Below are 21,759 nucleotides of genomic sequence, written 5' to 3'. Positions count from 1 at the left end.
ATATGGACTACAAGATAAAACATTATTTTGTGACTTATGCAGTATTTCAATATTGTTCTCTTCTGAGAAAACAAAAAAAAAAACCCCACTCACCAAAAAAACCCCTCATCAAGCCAGGAAACTCAGAATCTAGAGTGTTGCCCTTACTGTGTCAAAGGTACCCTGAAGTTACGTGTTACAGAGTATTTCAAAAGAGCTGTGCTGGGTCAGACCAAAATCCTTCCAAGTCATTGCCTTGTCTCCCACAGTGACCCAAAAGGGACGCTTAGGGATGAGTGTAAGGACATACATATTGAATGTTAACATACTGATTTATGCAGTCTTTTCAACTGGCAATGTTAAAAGACCATTACTGGAGAATAAATACTGCTCTTTGAATTTCATATTTAGACTTAAAATGTGGTTTATTAAATATAATGGAAAACAGTTTCAGGTTATTATATACAACAAGAGTTCAGCTTATAATCAAATTGTGCTTTTCCATTTTTTCTTATTCTTATGTTACCTTAAGACAAACCCGTATAAGTAAAACCAGCAAAACAACATACTGTCTATGTGATGCCACCCGAGTTATTCAGTGCTGCAACTGAATACCATGTTTAAGAAAAACAAAACAAAAAAACCCAGGAATTTTGTCATTGCCCCCATAGCCTCATTATATTCATAAATCATACTGTAGTCACTGTTTTATGTTAATCCTTTTAATAGAAGTGTTTTAAACTTATCAAACTACATGAATAATTTTTTCAAGCTAATTCCTATTTGAAAATGCAGGCACAGTCTGCTGTAACACAGGGATTAGCAAGGAAAGCAACATGCCTAAGATGAAACATGTCTAAGGTGTCTTCACCTGTCTGCTTTGTCGTGGGAGTTTATGTGATACTCCACCAAGATTTCCTAACATAAAGAAACTGTTTATGTCAAACAAAGTGGGATATTTTTTTAAGCTAGTTAAAGAATCATGTCTTGACTTGCCCGAAATGTACCACACCTGACTACTAACAGGTAGAGCAAAGAAAGGCTTTGCATCTTGCAGTCTCTATGAAACACATTTTGTAGTTCCTTGAGGTATATTTAGCCTGTATGCACGACAAGCAGTTAAGTGTACAACACACGCAAACGGACTTTAAAAAGCAAGTTGCAATTCTATCAGTCAACTAATAGTTCTCCCTTTCTTCCCTATCCCTTCCCCTCTCCCCTAACTACTCACTTAACTGGCTTCAGGGAAAGTTAAAAGGACTCAAAATATGTTAGCGGCTCACCTCCTCAGCCCAACACCGATCTCATTACCTTCCCCCGACAAGGCAGAAAGAATCAGAGAGCAGAGGCCAGCCAGGTGACAGACATCAGAACACAGAAATATCAGAAATATCAGGTTACCCTTTCCTTATAAGCACCAGATGTACCAGACAATAAATCTGAATTTCCTTTATCACCTGTAGCAGGCACTTCTAGTCTATACTAGTCACAAGCAGCAAGAAGCTTATCCTATTGCTAACCTCTGAGAATTTGCTACTATTAATTCAAGCATACCACCCTGAAGCTGCGGGAAGAAAAAAAATAAACTCTCAAACCTCTTGCCAATTTGGCACAAAACCAAAATTTCCTTCCTGAGCCCAAAAAAGGGAAAAGTCTAAGTTGTAACAGGACAGAAAACTCTCCTCCCTACTATACATTAGGGAAGGGAAGGCATAATAATCATCACAGGCAAAACGGTTTTGAACAATCCAAGCAAGTTAAAAAAAGGAGGCGAGACCAGAGTCAGACCTGAGTCTGTTGAGAGCTGCTGCTGCGGCAAACAGCCCTTTTTGCACCTCTTCAATCATGCCAGTACCCCAACTGGAATGGCTACACAGTGAGCTGGATGATGAAAAAGATCTAGGCTCAATTAATTTTTCTTTTGCTAGCTTTTTTTTTTTTTAAACCAGAGAAGCTCCCCCATTCATTTTATCACATGTAGCTGTGCTACGCCCAACTGCAGGAGCAACACAGGGGAAGGAGCAAGCAAAAGAGCCTGCTTCAGCCAGCACTGCTAAGCGAAAAAGCCCTTCAGACTACAGTCTCAGATTCAATTCCTCCTGTTTATCTAGGCAAGGAGAAGGTCTGAAGAAAAGGAGAAATGCACTTCTACACTGCATACTTTCACAGTCCCTCTAACCCAGCTCACATCGAGCTCTTACACTTCCTGCTAGCCATCCAACATCCTACACTGTTCAGTGTGTTACTCCAATCCCAAAGTTTTGGAGTAAAATGATGTAAGTATAATAAATACACATGTAGAAAAGAGCGATAAGAAAAATGCTTAGAACACGAGTTACAAATGCTGCTATTAAAAAAAAAAAAAGAAAAGAAAAAAAAGGCATATGATGCCCCTGCAGGAAATAACTTTACACAAGTGCAAGACACAGTAGGCACACAACTCTCTTCTGAAGGCAACATTCAAATACATAAAAGAAGAAAGCTATTCTCAATATTTCATCATGGTACAAGATGTAGCTCAAAGCAATGCTTCAGATTTCCCCAATTCTGCAGGACAATCTTGCCCTGGAGCAAGCTACATCATTCATCCATAGCCACACCTTCCTTTTTTTTTTTCCCCTCTTCAAAAACAACGCACCACCGCAGGGAAGACAAAGCCGCCTGCACTCCTACACTGTACGCACTATTTGTATTAGTATTCTGCTGAACGGGAGATAGCAATTAGATCTTTCTAAATAACGATTCATTTATTGATTACCTACACCATTGAATGACAGATAAATGAAACTACATTCTGACTATGCAACAGTTCCAAATAATTAAGATAGCCAGCAACAATTTAATCACTATAATTGTATAATAGAGTAGAAGTATGTTTTCCTTTTTATTTTTTGTTTAGGTTTTAAACAAAACAGCTCAGCTTCTTAAGTGTGCACCTGCCACTTTACAGACAGTAACTTCCACACCCAAGGGGGCAGGAATCAAATTACCCCTACTTCCAAGTTACTAAATTATGTTTAACTTTCCTCATAGGTAAGCTTAAAAAGACAGCATGCATGTAGAGACTGGGAGAGAAAAAAACCTCGGTCAAGTAGTGCTTTTATAAAGATATGCTTGAATAGCAACTTCAGTACATGCATTTCAAAACGTAGTAAGGTTAACCTGCAATAAAAGCGAAGTTTCATCTACTTTGCCAAGAATTTTCTTTTTGTGGTCCTGTAGTTTGAATAGATCAGGCAAGGCTTTAGAAACCAGTTTAACGAGACTTTAAAAAATAAATAAGCAAATGTGAGTAAGTGTATCTTGTTGAAATATGGATAGGGAAAAAATACTGGCATGTAAAAATACAAGCAAGTACTATCAGAAATACTCTCAGGCGAGTATTTCTAATAAGTGTTCTCTATCTCCCCCCCCCCCCTTAAAAGAAGAGTGTTAAGGTCAGGAAGGAAAAGGACTGATCTATGATCTACAGCAATTAAGTTTGTAACTTCAATATTCTGATAATTTCATCACTTAATAACAGAACATTCGTAAGAAAGCAGAGAAAAAACAGCTATCACTGAATATGGAGACAGATATTTCTTTTAAAACAGTCAAATTTTACGAAAAAAATATGATTTTATGCAGTTTAAGGTGATTTTTTACTAGTCAAAAGTGAAATACTTATGTCCCTTGACTACTGAAAACAGAGAAAAAAATGTCTTTCCATTACATGATGCTACAACTTCGCAGGCAAGAAAAGGAAAAAAAAAACCCACCACCAAATTACCCCTCTCCTTTAATTTGTAACTACTGTACCACAGTCTGAATGGGTTGTGGGGCAGGACCCAGTTTAAGTAGCATACTACTTCTGTATTTTGGTACCCAAGTGAGTTTCCCGACAAGTTACACTAACATGTGCCAAAGGCCATGACATGAAGTAGGAAGACATGAAGCAGCTCACTGTTTAACTCAACAACTTCTAGTTACCACCAGTGCGCTTGCTCTACCATGATGACCGCCTTGCCTTTCAAGTCTGAGTGTAGCAACCAGCTACTTGTGCTTCAAGTTCAGCATTATCTGGATTCCTCCAGCCAGTTAAACAGCAGTGTTAAAGACCATGAATGAAGGATTAAATCATTTGCAATTTCTAGCACCAAGACAAAGCAAACAGTTCAGGATCTCAATCACTCATTACATTTTTCTAAGGAGGTAGTATCTTCCTTTCAGGTAAACGATTTATTATTTTTCTATTAAGAATCTAATAGTTTGTGTTCTTATATAGGCAGATGTTTTTGCTGTGTAATTCAGTTCACAATGGGTATTATGTACTTTGTTTCAAGATGCTGAGTTCTGCATTTTTTAAGGGTAGCAACAATTTGCTTGTGGCTAGAAGTATGACTCTTCTTTAAGTAAAACAGTGACACACCTAAGGCTAGATTTAAAAAAAAAGCTGTATGTAATTATCGGCTTGCTGACACAATAGGTGAAACTGTGTGTCATACTTTATTTGAATATTTTTTTTCACCGTTTCTCTTTGGAGTGGGAATTCTACCTTCAAGAGTTGATTATATTTAGAAAAGGTATGGCCAACAAAACTACAAAGATTCTTAAGTAAAGCCTTAATATAGCGTTAATACTTGCTAAAATACCGTGTAGCTTTGTTAGAAAACGAACCATATACAAACCACAACACCTTACAACCGATCATAAGCAATTTTCAGCTTCCCCCTTGCCGTCCACCCTGTGTTTCTCTCCACTCCACCAACTCATTCCAACCAATTGAAGTTGTCGTAGCTGGCAAAGCCACAGTGTTAATTGGTATTACTACCATAGGTAGAAGATATCAATTATTTTCACTTGACACTTTCCTAAAAAGAAAAGAAGAATTTTTTTCCAGAACAGTCTGAAAGCTAAAAGACAGGAGCTTCTTCAGAAACATAACCTCCTTCATACCTGTCCACAAGTTCCCACTAACAGCTTTGTGACAGTAAAACAAAATACCACAAACCATGAAAAATCAAAATGGTGAGCTTGCATCTAACGTATGAAGAACAACATTGTTTGGCACCATGGTAGGGTGAAAGGAGTAAAAGAAAGATATTGCTCAAAGCATCATGAGCAGAAGAAAAATTCTGATAAACAGAACAGATCTGAATTCTGATAAAAAGAAGGCTTACACACTCACACTTAGGCTTTTTTAAGTTTCACAAGGAACAAGCTTGCCAGACTTTAAAAGAAACCTTAAAGTTGTTCAACCAAGTCAGAGGATGGAAGCAGAGGAATTATTTTCATAAGGCAGCTGACCAAATCTGCAAAAAGCACCAGTTTTGAACAAGACTTTAATATTGGTATATGGCTATACTCATCCTGAAGATTTGTTTGCAGCAAGAATATAAATGTATTCCTGTGAGTTTAAAGATAGCAGTAAATAACTCTGCACAGCTGATAACAGCCTGCTAGAAACATTTGTTAACATTCTGGTCATGGGTGTCACTGTGTCTTCATTGCTACTATTACCTGTGCTGCTTAGATTAAAAATAGGAATACAACCCAAGATGTAATCACATGATTATTTCACTGTGCAAACACATCTTTAGGTACCTTTATATTAAGAATTTCATACTATATATAATTTACCATGAACTCAGCTAGAAGGGAATTAAATATGACCGTTGAAACTAAAATATTTCTTTAATAACTTACTATGGCAGATATCACTATTTCTAGCATGCTTAACTAAAGCAGGTCTATTCTGGAGCACCGCATTCTCTTTCTGAAAGTCATCCAGAAACAGTGGATGGCATCATGTTCTAGCACAGCTTGGTGTTACAAGACTCATCTCCTTTAGTATCTACAATATCGTAGATGAAACATCATCAAAACAACATGAAACTGCTTTATCAGAGACACAAGGCTAAGATGTCTTAGAATTTTTGTCTGCTCACTTTGGAGAGAAGACATGACAGCTTAAAAAAAGAAGAAAAACAGCATTTGGCCTTAAGAAATTTGACAGCAGGTTCTTAGACAGAAAGATTTTATCTAGGTCTCAAAAAAACCCAGGAGCAAGTACCACACAGGTAAGAGACACTGTTGTGTGACCTGCATTAAAGGACCAGCACTGGAAAGTGAGGATACAAGGATGAAGAACAGCAGAGACCAGCAAGGGCACAGTGCACCAGGATCAAGGAATAAAAATATATACGTAGGGCTTACGGCCTGTCCCAAAGAACTTTAAAAACAGGTTTTAAAGAAGAAAGAGAAAGTCACATATTCTTTGGGAACCTGCTGAGCTACGTAAGTAATGCTGTGTTTCCAAACAAGGCTTTTTGGATGAGATTGAAATAGTTCTGTCAGCAATCTGGAAGCAAGGCAGCCCCTAGAAATTGTACCAGATATCCAGGACCACAAATCACTGTATAGTCCAAACTTTTTTTTTTCTTTTTAAAAAGATAATACTAAATGACTACTGATCAAAACCCCTCCGATGGAGACAAAGATGCCCGAGTTGCTGCTATCAATGGTTGTACTAAAAGTCTGCCAAGAAACTGTTAGAAGCTACCTCTTTGTGTTTCCAGTGCAAATCACCCATTAAAGACACCTTGAAATGTCAGCCAGTGTGCTGTCAACAGAAAGACTAAATGCTAAAGAGAGAATCCCACAAGCAAATAGGAGGAAAAGTACAAGACAAAAGAAAAAAGAAAGAAGTAAAACCAATTTGTATCTGCAAAAATATCATCAGTATTAAGTGAAAAGCTGCACCAAGTTCTAGTCCACCATTGCAGTATCACAGATTTTGATTCGGAAATCTTTTGAAAATTTTACTTCTGCAAGTCTTTTGAAACAGAAACCACAGATGGAAAAAGAAGGAAGTACATGCATGTGTTTCGATTCAACTGTAAGTAGAGCTCAGTACTGTGGTCATTCTGGACTGGGGTACTCGATAAAAACAGAAGGTATCAAAAGAGAAAAAAAATTCTCTCATTATTTGTTAACTTTAACTAAAAAGTCTTATTAGTTATAATAAAAACTCCATTATTCAAAAGTTATATGTTACTAAGAATTCAGAATCACTGTGTAGAGCTCAAGTTCTTACCACTTTCAGAAACTAGAAGTGATTTTATTACTCAAAATAATCTTTGAATTGGAACACTTCAAAACAAAAATTATAACTTGTACGGAAGAACCAGGAGGTTCCGAAATGGCTATTTAGCAAAGAGCTGAAGTGTAGTTTATTCATTTAGACCTAACCTGCTTAACTTGTAAGTTGTAAGCTGGTCAATAAAGACATGCTATATTCTTTGCACAATACCCATCTGACAAAGTACTAAAACTCCTTGATCATTAGAAACAAGTGTTCACCTGAAAAGGTAAAAAGTTACTTCTTCTGTAAGTTTTCCCTTCGTCTAATATTTCCAGCTCTTTATGACTCCATAAAGCAACTCCCCAATTTTAGGGGGTTATTTCTACCTCTACTGCACTAAGGTTCCAAATCTTCTTGAACTTCCTGAATCTGTTTTGCCGAGCTAACATAAAGCAGGTGATCAGACAACAGATGACACCCCCCCACACCCAAAGCCTCCACTAATTTTTCTGAATCTTCTTACAGTGAATTTCTTTGGATTTTTATTTGGTTTTCATATGATAGATAAACAGAAGGAAGTGAAGTCATCACACTTGATAAGGAAATATTTAGATGTATTTCAATCCAAAAAGTTAAACTGCATCATACTGCAACAGGAAGAAATTTTAGACTTCAACAATTACATGGAAAGGCAATGGTATTGTTTATGTCATCATCATCCCACCCATATTCATTTCTTTATCTTTAAGATATTCAGCATATCTGTTAGCATGAATCAATAAACTTTATTAAAAATTATCATAGAGAAACAAAAATATCTATTCCTTGGCAAACAATATCCAGAGATCAATGAATTTCATTCATGTTATATGGGACACACCAGCTACTTTTTAAGCATGAAGGTATTTCCCCTAAATGGATGTATCACTTTTGGTGATCTAATTTTAAATGTCTTAAAGATAGAGCATTAGACTCCTAGATTATTAACTTCTAGAACATACAGAATTAGACTATTAGATTTACTTCTAGCTCCCTCCTATTTTTGAATAGATTTTTAAAATTAAACGTAAATAGCTCAGTTTCTTATTGCCACAACTTACCTTGAAATCTGATTAATAAATGGTATCAGTTCTGCAGGATCATAAGCACGAGCAAAGGCCCAGCACACATAGCACGCTGCATCTCTCACGTTGGAACCCACGCTGCATGCCCCCCTCTTCTCGTCATATGTCAGCGCTTTCAAAATGACAGGCACAACTGTGAAATTAAAAAAATGTACAAGAGCAACAATTAGACCAATACAGTGAACCAAAAAAAAAAAAAAAGGTGTAAGATCATTCAGTGATCATTAGAGAAAGGACACAGGGTGGAGTTGTGTGTTCTGAAAGAAAGCATGGCTCTTAGTAAGTGCTAATTTTGAAGTTGATTAGAAAAAAGTTGTTTTTTATGATACGCTATTTTGTTTCTTTGTCAATAGCAGTTTATTTTTTTATTTCCTTCATATATAATTCAATGAGGATTAAAGCAAGTGGGTTACAGAAGAAGTAACACTGATATTTATTACTCGCTGAGACATGTTCGGAAGTCAAAGTAATTGTAAAACAAAAAATTTTAAAGTGTCCACTTTTTAAAGTACTGGACTTTAAATATTACAGCAGCATCTATCACTAGAAAAAAGTATTTCTGAAGAAAGACAGTATTGTAACTACCATAAAATAAAGGAATGAGTATCCATCTATTAGCAGGCGATATTTATCATGGTAGAAGTCCTAATATGACAAATTCTTCTTAATTAACAATGCTTGTGAATCATCAATATACCAATCTTGAAAGGGACTTAAGTACAGTTTTTGCATAATCTTAAAGCAAAGTGACATGTTCGACATCATCCTTGCATTAAGCAAGTAAGCTGTGATATTTTATTCCCCGCAGAGCTGTTATTTTGAGTGACTTCAATGCAGTGTTTTAAGCTTGAACCTATCTGCACTGCCAAACTGCACAGGTCATAAAGACAGAATATGTATAAAACTGCTGTGTAACCTAGAAATGCAAACAGGTGGGCTTTACTCTCATTTCTGCTTAGACATCCAAAACAACGTGACGACTGCATGCCTCTTCACCAGCACAGAATGATTTAATGCAAGACCGGAAGCCTTTGATGAAGGAAAACAGTATTCCAAAAAAAAGGTCAATGTCTTTTTCTTTCTCCTCTTAGTCACATTAATTACATTGATTTCACCAACATACCAGTTTTTGTTAGACAGTGAGAAAATAAGATGGAGATATTTGCATCCTCAACGGCAATATGGAATCATGCACTGCACTTCAGAATGTACTCAAAATGCACTTAAATTGATTCTAATGCCCAAATTTGCAAATGCTGTCTCATGAGGCCCAGTAGAGAGATTCAAGACAAGAGCAGCTGACAGCCATCCTGGGAAGGTGCCTTTTATTTCTCAATCACACTTACTTGGGATGGTGAGGACAGGGAGGGACACTAAAACACAGGACAACATTTAACAGAAACTAAACTATACCCCAGACTATTAATGTTACACTTGATGAATCCAACTAGTTACAGGAATTGGAAAAAATCAGCAGCAGGAATATACTGTGTTTCTGAATGGAAATAATATAGTGTGTATTCTTGAGAATATGCTGTTTCTCCGTACTGACCTAGAAAATCATCCTCGACTGACAGTGTCAGGATCTCTTTAATGACATACATACCCCTGAACACAGAGCTTCATTCTGGGAGAAGAGTGGCATCACCTGTGTCCATGAAACAAATCACGATCCAAAAATCAACTGATAAAATAGCTATCTTATCCAAGGCAGCTCTTAGAAATCCATGTATCAAGCATTGTTTCCCGGTTTAATGGACAGCCCAAGAAACTTTGGACTATGTTTTAGCCAATAACAGCCTAAAAGCCACAGACATCAATATAACGTCTCTGTGCCACATTTTGTTGAGGGAGCTCCAGAGGAAATGCTGTTGCACAGAGCGTAAGCCCAGGCTGAGCACTGGAACCACATGATACCGTTGCAGTGGGACAGCAAGAGAATACAGCTACTCTTCTTTTTTTTTTTTTTAATCATATTGGGGAAAACAGAGAAAGAAGAGTAGTAAAACAGACGTAAAGGCAAATGAAGTTCCCAGAGTCATATCACAAATGACTTGTAACAGAGGTACTGTTACAAGGAAGTGACAAAAATAAGCTTGGGAAAACAAGTAGATTAAGAATTTCACTTTCATGCTTATATCCCCATCAAAACTGCAGAAGTCAATAACGTTTTTCTATAGATAGGAGAACTTCCAAAAACTTAAAGAAGAATTCTCTTACACAGTTCTAGTAATATACTGCCACAGTTTAAGAAATACTGTATGTATGCAAGGCTCCCCGGAGGGCTTTCTTTTGGTATCTGTAAATCCAGATACATAATTTGAATACATCTCTCTCTAGATGGCATGTTTTTAATAAATAAATAATGTCTGTAAAAACAACAGCCTCTAGAAAAAAAAGAAACAATTTCTCTCTCGATTTTCTTTCTTGTATCAAATTTATCAAATGTATCTTTTTTCCTTAGAAAACACTTGTCAAAAGGTGATCCCACTGAACAAGAAATGGGATCACTGAACTGTATTTCATTAGCAAACTGTGCCTGGATATACTTGAGTGGATATAATCACAAAATAATTAAACTTCAATGTACAGTTCATCACTGTATGCCTGCTACTTTAAACAAAAAAATATGCACCACAACTGGAGAAGGGAGGTGTTAAAATGCCATTTAAATTCATTTTAACCTACTAAAGAAAATAAAGCACTAATCAGGGGGATGGACAAGATATGAGTATTAGGAGCACAAACTCTACATGGGAAAAAAAGCAATTCCCATTCAAGAACAATGACATAGCAAAGATGGATGGATATTTGGGCACTTCCCAGTTCCAAAGGAAACTGCAATAAAAATCTTTAAAAATGTTGACTAGCTTGTTTTGAAAAATGCTGCATCAACTGATGAAAAAAAATTGAATTAGCTGGTTCTACAGGACCACTAAAACAGATGCCAAAGGCAATTTTGCAAAGCTGCAAAGCTGCTGCAAATTTCCTTCAGCACAGGGTGATTACTCCAGCTACTTTAGACAGCTGTGAGTGCGCTCTCATCTCTCTGTGCACTGAAGGACGTGTGGAAGAAGGACCCACAAGCAGCTCCTCACATTGGTATCATCTGTATGAACGAAAAAACACGAGTTTTTTCAATTCAGGGCATTAATTTCCTAAATAGTGGGGTCAACCAAATGGCACCTGGCTTATTAGGGTCAAAGACAGAGGTGATGCTGCCAGGGGTCTGTAACAGCAGAAAGTAAGGAAATGCCAGGAACAGCAGTGCTATTACTCTGAGCAGCTCTTCCCCATTATCTCACAGCAGGCCTTTGGACTCACACCTCTTTGATGTCCTGTGTCTGGGACTCAAACCATTGCTGCTGCAAGAGAAACAACGTACCTGCAAGTCTGGAGAGCAAAGGCGGATAATGCAAAGGAAGGATACGAAAGTGGACATTTAAAATGTGGGAAAAAACAAGGAAAACAAGGTAAAGTATGCAGCAGCAAGGGCTAAGTAAATACAAATATTATTACAACAACAACAACAAGGATAACACTGATCTAGGGGTCACCTGTTAAAGTTTTCATGCTATCACTGGTAGAATATTTAGTGGTGAACTGTGGACTATTGGAAATACATTAAAATTGCCCCTTTCAAACATTTGTGTGTTTGAAAAAGGGGGTCCAGCATTACATTTCCTGTTGGTATTTAAAAGTCACAAAAACCCCAAAAGAAACACTACCAAAAATTCCAGGTTTCACTTCATTCTTTACCCTAGAGTTCTTCAAACACAATGCAGGTTTTTTTCTGCTATGGCTTCCTGCACTGTCAGAAAAGCCTGGCTGAAGGAAGTTGTGAAGGAGCAGTACAGGCAAAACCATCTGTAGTGTTTAGTCCACTGTAACTGAAATATCTTATAAAAGACCTTACTAATCCATAGTTTGGCAGACTCCATGTTTGTGTTCTCATGCACACAACTTCTCATCTTCGGTCTAAACACAAAATACTAAATTTAATTTTAATTAACATTTTTCTCTGATTTAAACTGTTCACATTCATACTCTTCCAGAGCTTTGTTTGATACACAAAGCAGCAATGAAATTCAAAGCTTTGTAGTCAGCTTCTGATTTTGTATCTGTTATCCAATTTCAATTTACCAATCCAGCCACCTCTCAAATATTCAGCATGGTCACACTGTTGTACTGTTCTGCTCTACATTATTTCAATTTTTCAGATTTAAGATCATGTTGGATTCATACCTAAAATCAATTTCTCATAAAAAGACAAATAAAAAAGCTTTAGAAAAAAGACTTCCAGAAGAAACTTATTTTAGTTTGGAAGAATGGAGACAAATTTTTACTTTTGAAATTATGAACATGCCTTTTTTATTTAAAAGTAGGGGGCTGGGAGATACAACAAGGAGCAGACCTGAATTGTTGCTTAACTTAAAAAGTTACCATTTCTTTCATAGATCTACATTAAAATTTTGCCATTAAAACCAGAGGATAGGGAGTGTCCACTCTCAACCTAATTATTAAAACAATATCCACCTGTTTAGGTCTGTGAACGCTCAAGAAAATACAGTCACCTTTACCTGTAGCCTAGAGGTATTAATAAGCACCTGCTACACTCCACCCTGCCTTACCTAACAACATAACTGCAGGTTGCAACACAGCTCTTTGCTCAAGCTTTGTGAAAATAAAGAAACAACTTCTGGCTTCAAAGCATTACAAACAACAAATTTTTTTCTCATACTGGAGACAGGTTGCACAGATATTTTGCTTTTTAAACACAGATTTCATACAATCAGATGCTTAGCACCTTTCAGGTGCAGGTGATAAACACTAAACAAGTAGTTAAGCAAACTTACGGAAGATGTCATATAATGAAAGGTCACATATACGTAAGTAAAAAATGCCTCATACTATTCCTTTAAAAAAGTGCCTTTAGAATCATACTGTACACAAACCTAGACTATAACACATGCCATCAGGAGCCCTACGTTACTTTAACTTCAGATTGTCATTTTTATTTCTTTATTGCAATGTTTATCATATAAAACATAAAAATACAGCAATTAAACAAACAAACAACAACAAAAACCTGTTCCTTAGCCTTAGGTCTTGTCTCCACAAGAAAATTGCAAAATTTCATGTCAACCCTATTTCATTTAAAACAGATTTGTTCACTGGAACTCAAGTTAATTAAGAGTTGTCTAAATTTAGTTTAAAACTTGAATATGCCACTCTTAAAACAGATTAAGCTAATGTTACTTCTTAGTTAAGTCTTACATTTTGATATGGACTGTTTATGCAGAGAAGCCTTCTCAATTCATAAGTAATATATTGCAAAACCTTCTATTTTAGAATTTTAAAATATAAGAAAAAAATACTACAAAAATGGATGTCTGCTATTACTGAAGGAAGTATTGTACACAATGTCACTGTAGGAGCTGCTAAGAACATTACAATTAATGAATTATGAAGCTTAAGCACAGTTATAAGCATCAATACACAGAATATCATTTTATTCTTCAAATTTTTCTTCAACAAAACTAACTTATTGCAGAAGTGTCCTTCAGTAGGTTCATCCTCTTTGCGAGCCTCAGGCATAAAAAATGTGTAAACAGCCATATCTACAGTATGTCAGCTTCCCATGTTTTAAACAGCATACCTATCGCTATCATTCATATGCTAAGAAAAGAACTCTGGCTTTCCAATGTAAAGAATTTCAGATTTGAGACCACATGCTCTTACACAGTACTCTAACCTCTTTTAGAAAAAGAGGCAGGTCCTAATCGTAACTTCATTAGGGCTGTTATACAAATATTTAATATACCAACACAGATGCAAACATAGATAATTTCAGGTTAGGCCCATTATCAGAAATAAATATTTGTTTAAGGTTCTGCCAAACATATATGATTTGTTCTCATTTTTCTATACAAGCTGTCTACTTCAGAATTCACTCTTAAAGGACTATTTCATCCAGAGGATAAATTCTCCAATGAGGGTCAGAAAATGCATGTGCTGCTTTGTCTGTTGAAAAATTCTCAAGTGTTTCTGTGAAATGCTCTAACATTGCATCCTGTAGGGCAAGTGCCCAAAAACTGTCAACAGGTGGCCTCTCTTCTCTCATTCCTGCACCCAAGTTTGACCTAGTTAGGAGGTTGCCAGGGAAGAAGGGAAGCGTATCACAATTCATGCATGCTCAGAAGATATGTGAGAATTTAACAGCTGAAGTCTCTTAAGCTGCCATAACTTTCTCACAGTTCTTAACACTGACCCACGTATATAAGGCTATACATATGCGTATCCACAGACCAAATAAGCATTTTCTAACCCGTGACTATGAAGGGCTGCGTCTGTCTGGTTGCAATCTCAGTTCAGTCTCTCACTATGTAATGAATTAAGAGAGTCTTTAATTATATGATCACGTGATATTTTTTTCCATGGACCTATCTCAGTCAGCACACAGGAAAGACCTGCTCTAGCGATGAATCACAGCTGGGCAGCAAAGGAGATTGTTGTCTGCCTTGCCGCTGAGGGAGGAAAATATGTAATGCAAAGACTGGCTTTCAGGCAGAGGGAAGGGATTGTTGGTTAAGTTGGATGTTGCCCTAAAGAACTGCATTCTAACTACATCTTTGCCAAAGACTTACTGTTTGATATCAGCCTTATTACTTAAATACAGTATTTAAAAGAAATGGACGCTAGCTCTCATGTCGCAGGTATCTGCTTCAATAAACTAATGGCAGGTTTGCAGAAGGGCTACAACACTGAAATTAGTGTGAGCTTTTGAATACGGCAAGGGGCCAATGAGGAAGCAGACAGATCTGGATTTTGGCCAGTCTATCTCAACATCATTATGTAATGCAGCCAGAAAAACTCAAAATCTTTAAGCACCCCTACCTGGCTACGTTGAAAGGCCTGCAGCTGACCTAAGACAGTATTGATCTACCTTCTGTGAAACACAGAGCGCTGAATACTTTGGGGATTCATCTACCCACTCACGGTCAAGGCCACACTAGAGACCTTCATACAGGTTTACAGCTAACAGAGCCCTTCCTTTAACTTAACCAGTAGCAAACTCCAGTTTAAGGACATGAAGAAACAGGCTTATGAAGGAATCCTACTAAGCAAACGAATTACTGACTCTGAAGGAGTGTAAAAATTTTGTAAACTTCTGTATGTCAGAAAAGAAAAATCACCAAAGAAACCCCAACCTTTAGGCTAAGGTTGTGCAATACTGAGATAAACCCTACAGTGAAGAAGCTAGAAGCAATTCATTGTTATTTATTCCCTGCTTAGTATTTATACCGTTTCCCAGTTGCGCTGGGGGAGGGACCTTTCCTACTACAGCTTCAGCTATGGCATTTATTCTTGCTCATACCTGCTGGCTAGTGAAAAAAAAAAATCTGCACTATTTATAATGCTTCCTTGCTAATTTGAAAACTATTACAATGACATACACATTATAACTTTTAAAAATACTATTTTCAAGACCATGCATCATTTTTAAAGTTCACCTGGGTGTTAGAGAAAAGAAATTCTTCTGTAACCAGCCTTTCAGGTTTGGGTGTTCTCTATTTTCTAAGAGTCCACCTAAGACAGGTAAATCTTTTTTTCATTTCTTCCTGTGTCTGTGATGAAAAGTACCTGGAATCTTGCCAAAAGCCTCACAATTAACTGCCACTACAGAACAGACTAACACATTTCAGAAGCCTGACTTCCTGATGCGTCCACCTCCAAAACCCCTGGCAGCTGCAAATCAATATCAAGCAACTTATTCTGGAATATGAAAACACAGAAGGTAATCCTTAAAAACAGAGCATGTAAATGAGTTTAAGAAGTTACATAACATTTTTATAAGACTATTTAAATCTTAGTCTAAGTTAAACTGTTTCTAGGACACACTTGAAAGCAGTATTTTCTTTGCGTTTTGTTAGGTTCTTTTTTCCTTTTAATAAGTGGCACCATGAAATTGGACAAACAAAAATGCTCCTTTTTTCATTGTGTGTAGAGTTTTTCAGACTTTGTTTGGGGGTGTTTTAAGTATATCAAGCTATATATAAATATCAGGAAGCACCATTCTCTGTGCTCTTAGATAAAATATGCAGGAATGCAATATCTTATCAATACTAGCAAATACGCAAGCATTCTCTGTACCAGGAACACAGATAATCTGGTACTACCACAGAGCACATATCCACTCTAACCAAATTAATAAGATATTTGCAACAGAAGCAGAGAGAATTTTAAAATTGCAGACACAAAGTCATGCATACACAGATATTCCTTCAAAGCCGTAGCATCTGCTATTGAGATTAGCTGCATCTATTTTGAAACCCTTCTGACAGCACGAGAGACTTCATTTCATAGACTTCTCACCAAAAATATACTTGACAATGGGACATTTTTAAAACAGAGAAAAAATGTCAACTGAAGTAACCAGTGTTCCCTATTTAAACAACGTGCTTACCATTCAGCAGAAATAATACACAAAATATTTTCCTAAGCCAGGGTCTTTTTGGATACTGGTAGCATTGTGTCTGACCTCTTTGAAAAGGTAAAAAGCATACTGATTTTGTCATTGAATCCCAAGACATCATAACCTGCCAAGTCCACTCCCAAATCTATCTCAGCCCCCTCACTAACAGTACTTAAGACTGCAGACTTCCATGCTCCCTACTTTCTTCTTACACATTTTTGTTTCTCCTTTTATTCTGAAGGTAATTTATAAATGGAAGAAATAAAGCCTGTTTTTTCATGAGTTTTTTTTTTTTCCCCACTCTATTTCCACCCTTTCTATTTATTCTGAGATTTAAAAAATCAAATTCAAGATTTGGATCACTTGCATTGACCCACCAGTATCAGACTTCTGAATCAGCCATTATCTGTGTATCTCATCAGCATTATTTCCATCTGTTTAAATGTTGCTTTCATTGTTGCCACAGTTAAAAAAGGAGAGGGATTGTTGGATTGTTTCAGTCTAGTCACTGTGAACGGGTAAGGGTATATAAGAACGCAAGCAGATCAAAAGTAACATCTTTCTGGCTGGAATCCTCCCAAAATAAGCATCAATTCATTGCAAGTTTAACCCCGCAGTTCTTCCAATCTTCTTTCCCTGGCTTCCTTTTCTTACTCTTCAGAGATGCAAATGTTTCCAACCTTACTTTAAACATACCTGGGTTTATAGCAAAAATAGGATCACATAATGCACAACAAACCAGAAAAAAAGAGCAGGTTACCTTTGACTGTGAAACACTAATTGTTCTACCACTGATTTAATTTAAGAGACTTTCCCTGGCTTTAAGTAGAAAAAGTTTAGGCCCCTAGCCATTTAGAAGATACAGCTGCAACTATTCAGTGGTCAACAAGCCGTTGAGAGAGTTTAACACCAGAACACTTTTAATCTCACCACTGACACATTAAGAACGCCTAGGAAGTTTCATGTTCCTGTATATGACACACCTTATTAGCTAGAAAGTTTATACTATGCTGTCATCAAGAGAAATTTTAATAACGTCCTTTTACAAGCAAACCAGAAATTCAAGTAAACTAGGATTCTCTTGTTTGTTTAGTATTCCTCCCCACCCAATTAAATTAAAAAACCCTATAAATAATAGTCTGAAGCCTACAAAACCTCAAATGCAGCACAAAACAAAAGATGTGAAATCATACTGAAACCACACTGAAATATAAGTTTTTGGCCTTAACATACGCTGGACAGTAAGAAATGTTTCATTTAGGAGTGCTGCAATTCCAAATGTAGAAATTCACACAAATATGTCATCAGATCAAGATTTTAAATGACTTCTAGCCATTTTGCTCAAAAAAAAAAAAAATTCCCTACATTCAAATTTAGCTGCATGATCCATCCTAAAAACAACTGAAATTTTACAGCTAAATGGTAACATGTAACTTCGCACTCAAAAACATAACAGACAAATTGCAGTTCAAGAACTGCAGCATTAGTATGTTTTTTAATGGAATAAAATAAAACATCAGATTTCACATGCTGGTTTATATTGCCCACTTTTAAAATTTATTTAAATAGTAGACAACATATAGTAATCATATAAATCTTTAAAAAAAATTGACATGTCCCAAAGAATAACTGAAAGCTAAAAATATTTTGAGTCTAGGAGTATTCATTATATGCCTCATTGCTCTCTTCATGAGAGTGGCATCACAGTAGCACACCACCATTTATGCCTCAAAGAAAAATGTGCAGGACTGACTTCATATATACTAGAACTGCACATGGCACAACTCAAGTTGTACTACTGGATTCTATGAGAAAAAGTTCATCTGGGTGAGAGAACTTTCTCAGAATCTCTGGCGTAAGTCTTGAAATCAAAGCAGAAAAGGAAAAATCATTCTGCATGAAAAACACTCTAAAAATAATAAATTTTAAAAGGGAATTATAACCAGAGCATCAAGCAGAAACTGAAGAAAGGTACGTTTTACACCTCTGTTAGAATAACCGGCAATGAAAAGAATGACTATTAAAACCCCCTTCTTATAAACAGTTCATAGTTTTGCCTACAGTCTCAATTTCTGATGTTACCTACTTCCCCCCAAGATGTTTCACTGCCCAAGGGTGAGGATGGGAACCAGAAGGAAGATCATCCTAGTTCCAGGCCAAACACTAACAATACAGGCCACAATAATTATCTAAAAATATGATCTGCAGTTGCTATTAACTCCTGAGCTTTTATTCTTTTCCCATACAAATAATTTGCTCTAGTAATCATGAACAAGTGTCTCACAAACATCAGCAAGGTAATCTGCCCAGACATATCTCCAAAGTCAGGGACTGGAATCATTATGAAAAACAAAGGCACATTTCAAAGGTGTTATTCGAAAAGCATTAAGACTAATAACTATTCAGATGGGATAGAAGAAAATAATTATGAGAATATTGTACAAGAATCATGTAATGTTTTGGGGCACAGCATGAGTTATAGCAATTATATTCAAATACATTTGCCCCCTTCTGGGAATGGTATGGAATAACCTAGGCCAAACATGCTAATACAGATAGCAAAATCTGTCGATAACTTCAGTTCAAGTGATCAAAGAAAGAAAAAAGGACTTCCTTGAACGTTTAGCTCAAAGCCACACATCTAGATATATAACTAAGATGACAAAGACAGAAGTGAATATTGCCAGTCACACAATTCTAAGGTATTTCCTTTACGTAGCAAGCTAAGCTTCACTAGCTCCATGTCTATCAGTGTTCAACTACATGAGATTATTCACATTTACCTTCTGTCATCTAGAGGAAGCTATTGAAGGACTCCTTTTATATTAGTGGAGGTAACTGGGTAAGAGGCAGTCAATATTTGAACTTTGATATTTCTCCCCCCGCCTTCTCCCTATCCCCCTTCCCTGATCTGGTATGTGGAGGGGAGACATGATGTCCAGTCTCAGATACCTATGAGCGTTCTTCTGTCTTGGAATAACCAACTAGTTCACAAATTTGTAAGGCATCTCTAGAAAGATATGGAAACACTGTTGATGACTGACAACCAGTGGACATCCTCTGAAAGCCGGTATCAGAGTTCTGACTGATATGAGGTAAAGTCAAAACAGCAGAACAACTCAGTCACTAGGGCCATTCTTTGCGTTATAGCAGAAAGTTAAGAATTATCTGATCAACAGAGGGGTTGATAACTGACCAGAGCAACACTTGGCCCTCTTTCATACATCTAGGGAATGCAATTTTGAAGTGCAAGAGGAAAATAAAAATTAGGTAAGCAGCATATCGAGAATAAGTTAAGTTTATCCCATTTGTATGTATGGTTTCTGCTAGTGACATTTTGTTTTCTGTTTAGTGCTAAAACTGAGTCAAAAAAAATCATATAAAAACATGAAGAAGGAAGTTTGTAGCATTTATAGAATGACAGTTTTATGCTACAGTAATTAAAACTACAAAATTCAACTACAGCTAAGCAACACTTATTTGATACTGAATTTTAAATAGAACTTAGAACAAAGAAGTATATTCTACACCAGGGCTTCAGCCCTCCAGAGATACAATAACATTGGAAAAAAAAGCAACTTGGGAGAAAAATATCAATAAATCCAAATTTTACTATGTCAGTCCTGGTGCTCTTAATTAATCTGACTTGTGCTCAGGTAAACTAAAAAGGGCGCTACTAACAGGTGACTGGGTTCAGTTTATCTAATACTCAGGATGCAAGTATAATGAGTTAACAAAAATAAGTGATGAAACAACATCACTGCAATCAAGTTTTATTACTTCTAGAAGTACACACAAACAAGAGCTATCACGTTCCTTTCTGGGGTCCACCAATGACTCTTCTCCCTCAGATTTGGATTTTTAATACCATCCAAGCACCAAGAAAAGGAACATTTTAGCTGTTCTTTTTTCCCAGTTCCACTTTGTTCACAGCTCATTTCAGCTGACCTGACTAGTAATACTTCCAGGAAGTAGCTAGATTTAAAACATCATTTTCCTTGGATCAAGGCAGCAACTGGACATCATGTCTCCCCTCCACATACCAGATCAGGGAAGGGGGAAGGGGGGGGGAGGGAGAGATATCAAAGTTCAAATATTGACTGCCTCTTATCCCAGTTCAGTCACCTATATTAAAGGAGTCCTTCAATAGCTTCCTCTAGATGACAGAAATTGCAATTTCCTTTCAAAACAAAAAATCTGATCTGATTCTATGCAAGGAAACCTACCTCCACCCCATCACATGCAAAAAAAGAAACCTGATGGTGCCTTCCTTCAGCTACAGACATCATAAAATGATCCACATTTGCAGAAGAAAAATGAGGACAGTTATGTAGATTGATATGGCACACAAAGTTATTGACATGAAAGAAAGGCTATTCACTACCGAGTGAGGACCACTGAGTAACATCTTCTGTTGAGAAAGTAAAGGAATTCTCTGCTTACATCTTTTCAGAGATGTTTCTGAATGCAGACATTACAAGATCTTTTTCTGCAGGTAAAATTTTCTTTAAAACCTTTTACAACTAAATGGAAGAATGATGGACTACAAACACTCTTGTTATTCCATCTAAAGCCAAAGGATTTACAAACAACTAGACAGTAATACAACATCTTTTTACACTGCTAAGCTGCATTATAGGAATATAATAATAAAAAATTAATTAAAAAAAACCCAACAGCCATCTTTCTACTTTAAAATTAGTGACCACTTCTGTTCTGAAAAATTTTCCAGACAACTACATTGGCATAGCAAGGGGAAGGATGGTGATCTGCGTACCTAGATAGGAAAGCAGATGTCCATAAGTCATTCCATCAAGATAAAAGGCCACACCTTTAAAATTATTTTTAAGACACTGCTTTAGAGACTGATTTTGAAACAGCTTTTACCCACTGCCTAAACAGGTTTTGTAGTGACAGTTTCCTTAAAAATTTCATTCAAAAGACCATACTTTTGCCAAGTATAAAATTCATCATACTTCTATATTTAAAAGTTTCAATAATCTGCAACTGTTTTATCTATAGAGAAGTAGGTGAAACAAGAGGGCTATCATGTTAATCCAGCTGAATTTAACAGTTAGGAACAGAAATTTTAACATCTCAGTAACATTAGAATTAGT

At 36.5% G+C, this 21,759-nt stretch overlaps 1 protein-coding gene across 1 annotated transcript in view; it reads right to left on the bottom strand.

Annotated features, from left to right (window-relative positions):
• TBCD (tubulin folding cofactor D) overlaps positions 1–21,759 on the bottom strand; it is a 134,799-nt gene that overhangs the window by 70,362 nt on the left and 42,678 nt on the right. The window contains exon 14 of the mRNA XM_009279453.2: positions 8,143–8,299. Within this exon, the coding sequence (XP_009277728.1) occupies positions 8,143–8,299 (157 nt within the window). The remainder of the gene's footprint in view (positions 1–8,142; positions 8,300–21,759) is intronic.

The sequence above is a fragment of the Aptenodytes forsteri genome, unplaced genomic scaffold (genome assembly GCF_000699145.1).
Source record: "Aptenodytes forsteri isolate BGI_AS27 unplaced genomic scaffold, ASM69914v1 Scaffold243, whole genome shotgun sequence".
Lineage (NCBI taxonomy): Eukaryota > Metazoa > Chordata > Aves > Sphenisciformes > Spheniscidae > Aptenodytes > Aptenodytes forsteri.
This window is presented reverse-complemented; position numbering and strand designations above follow the sequence as displayed.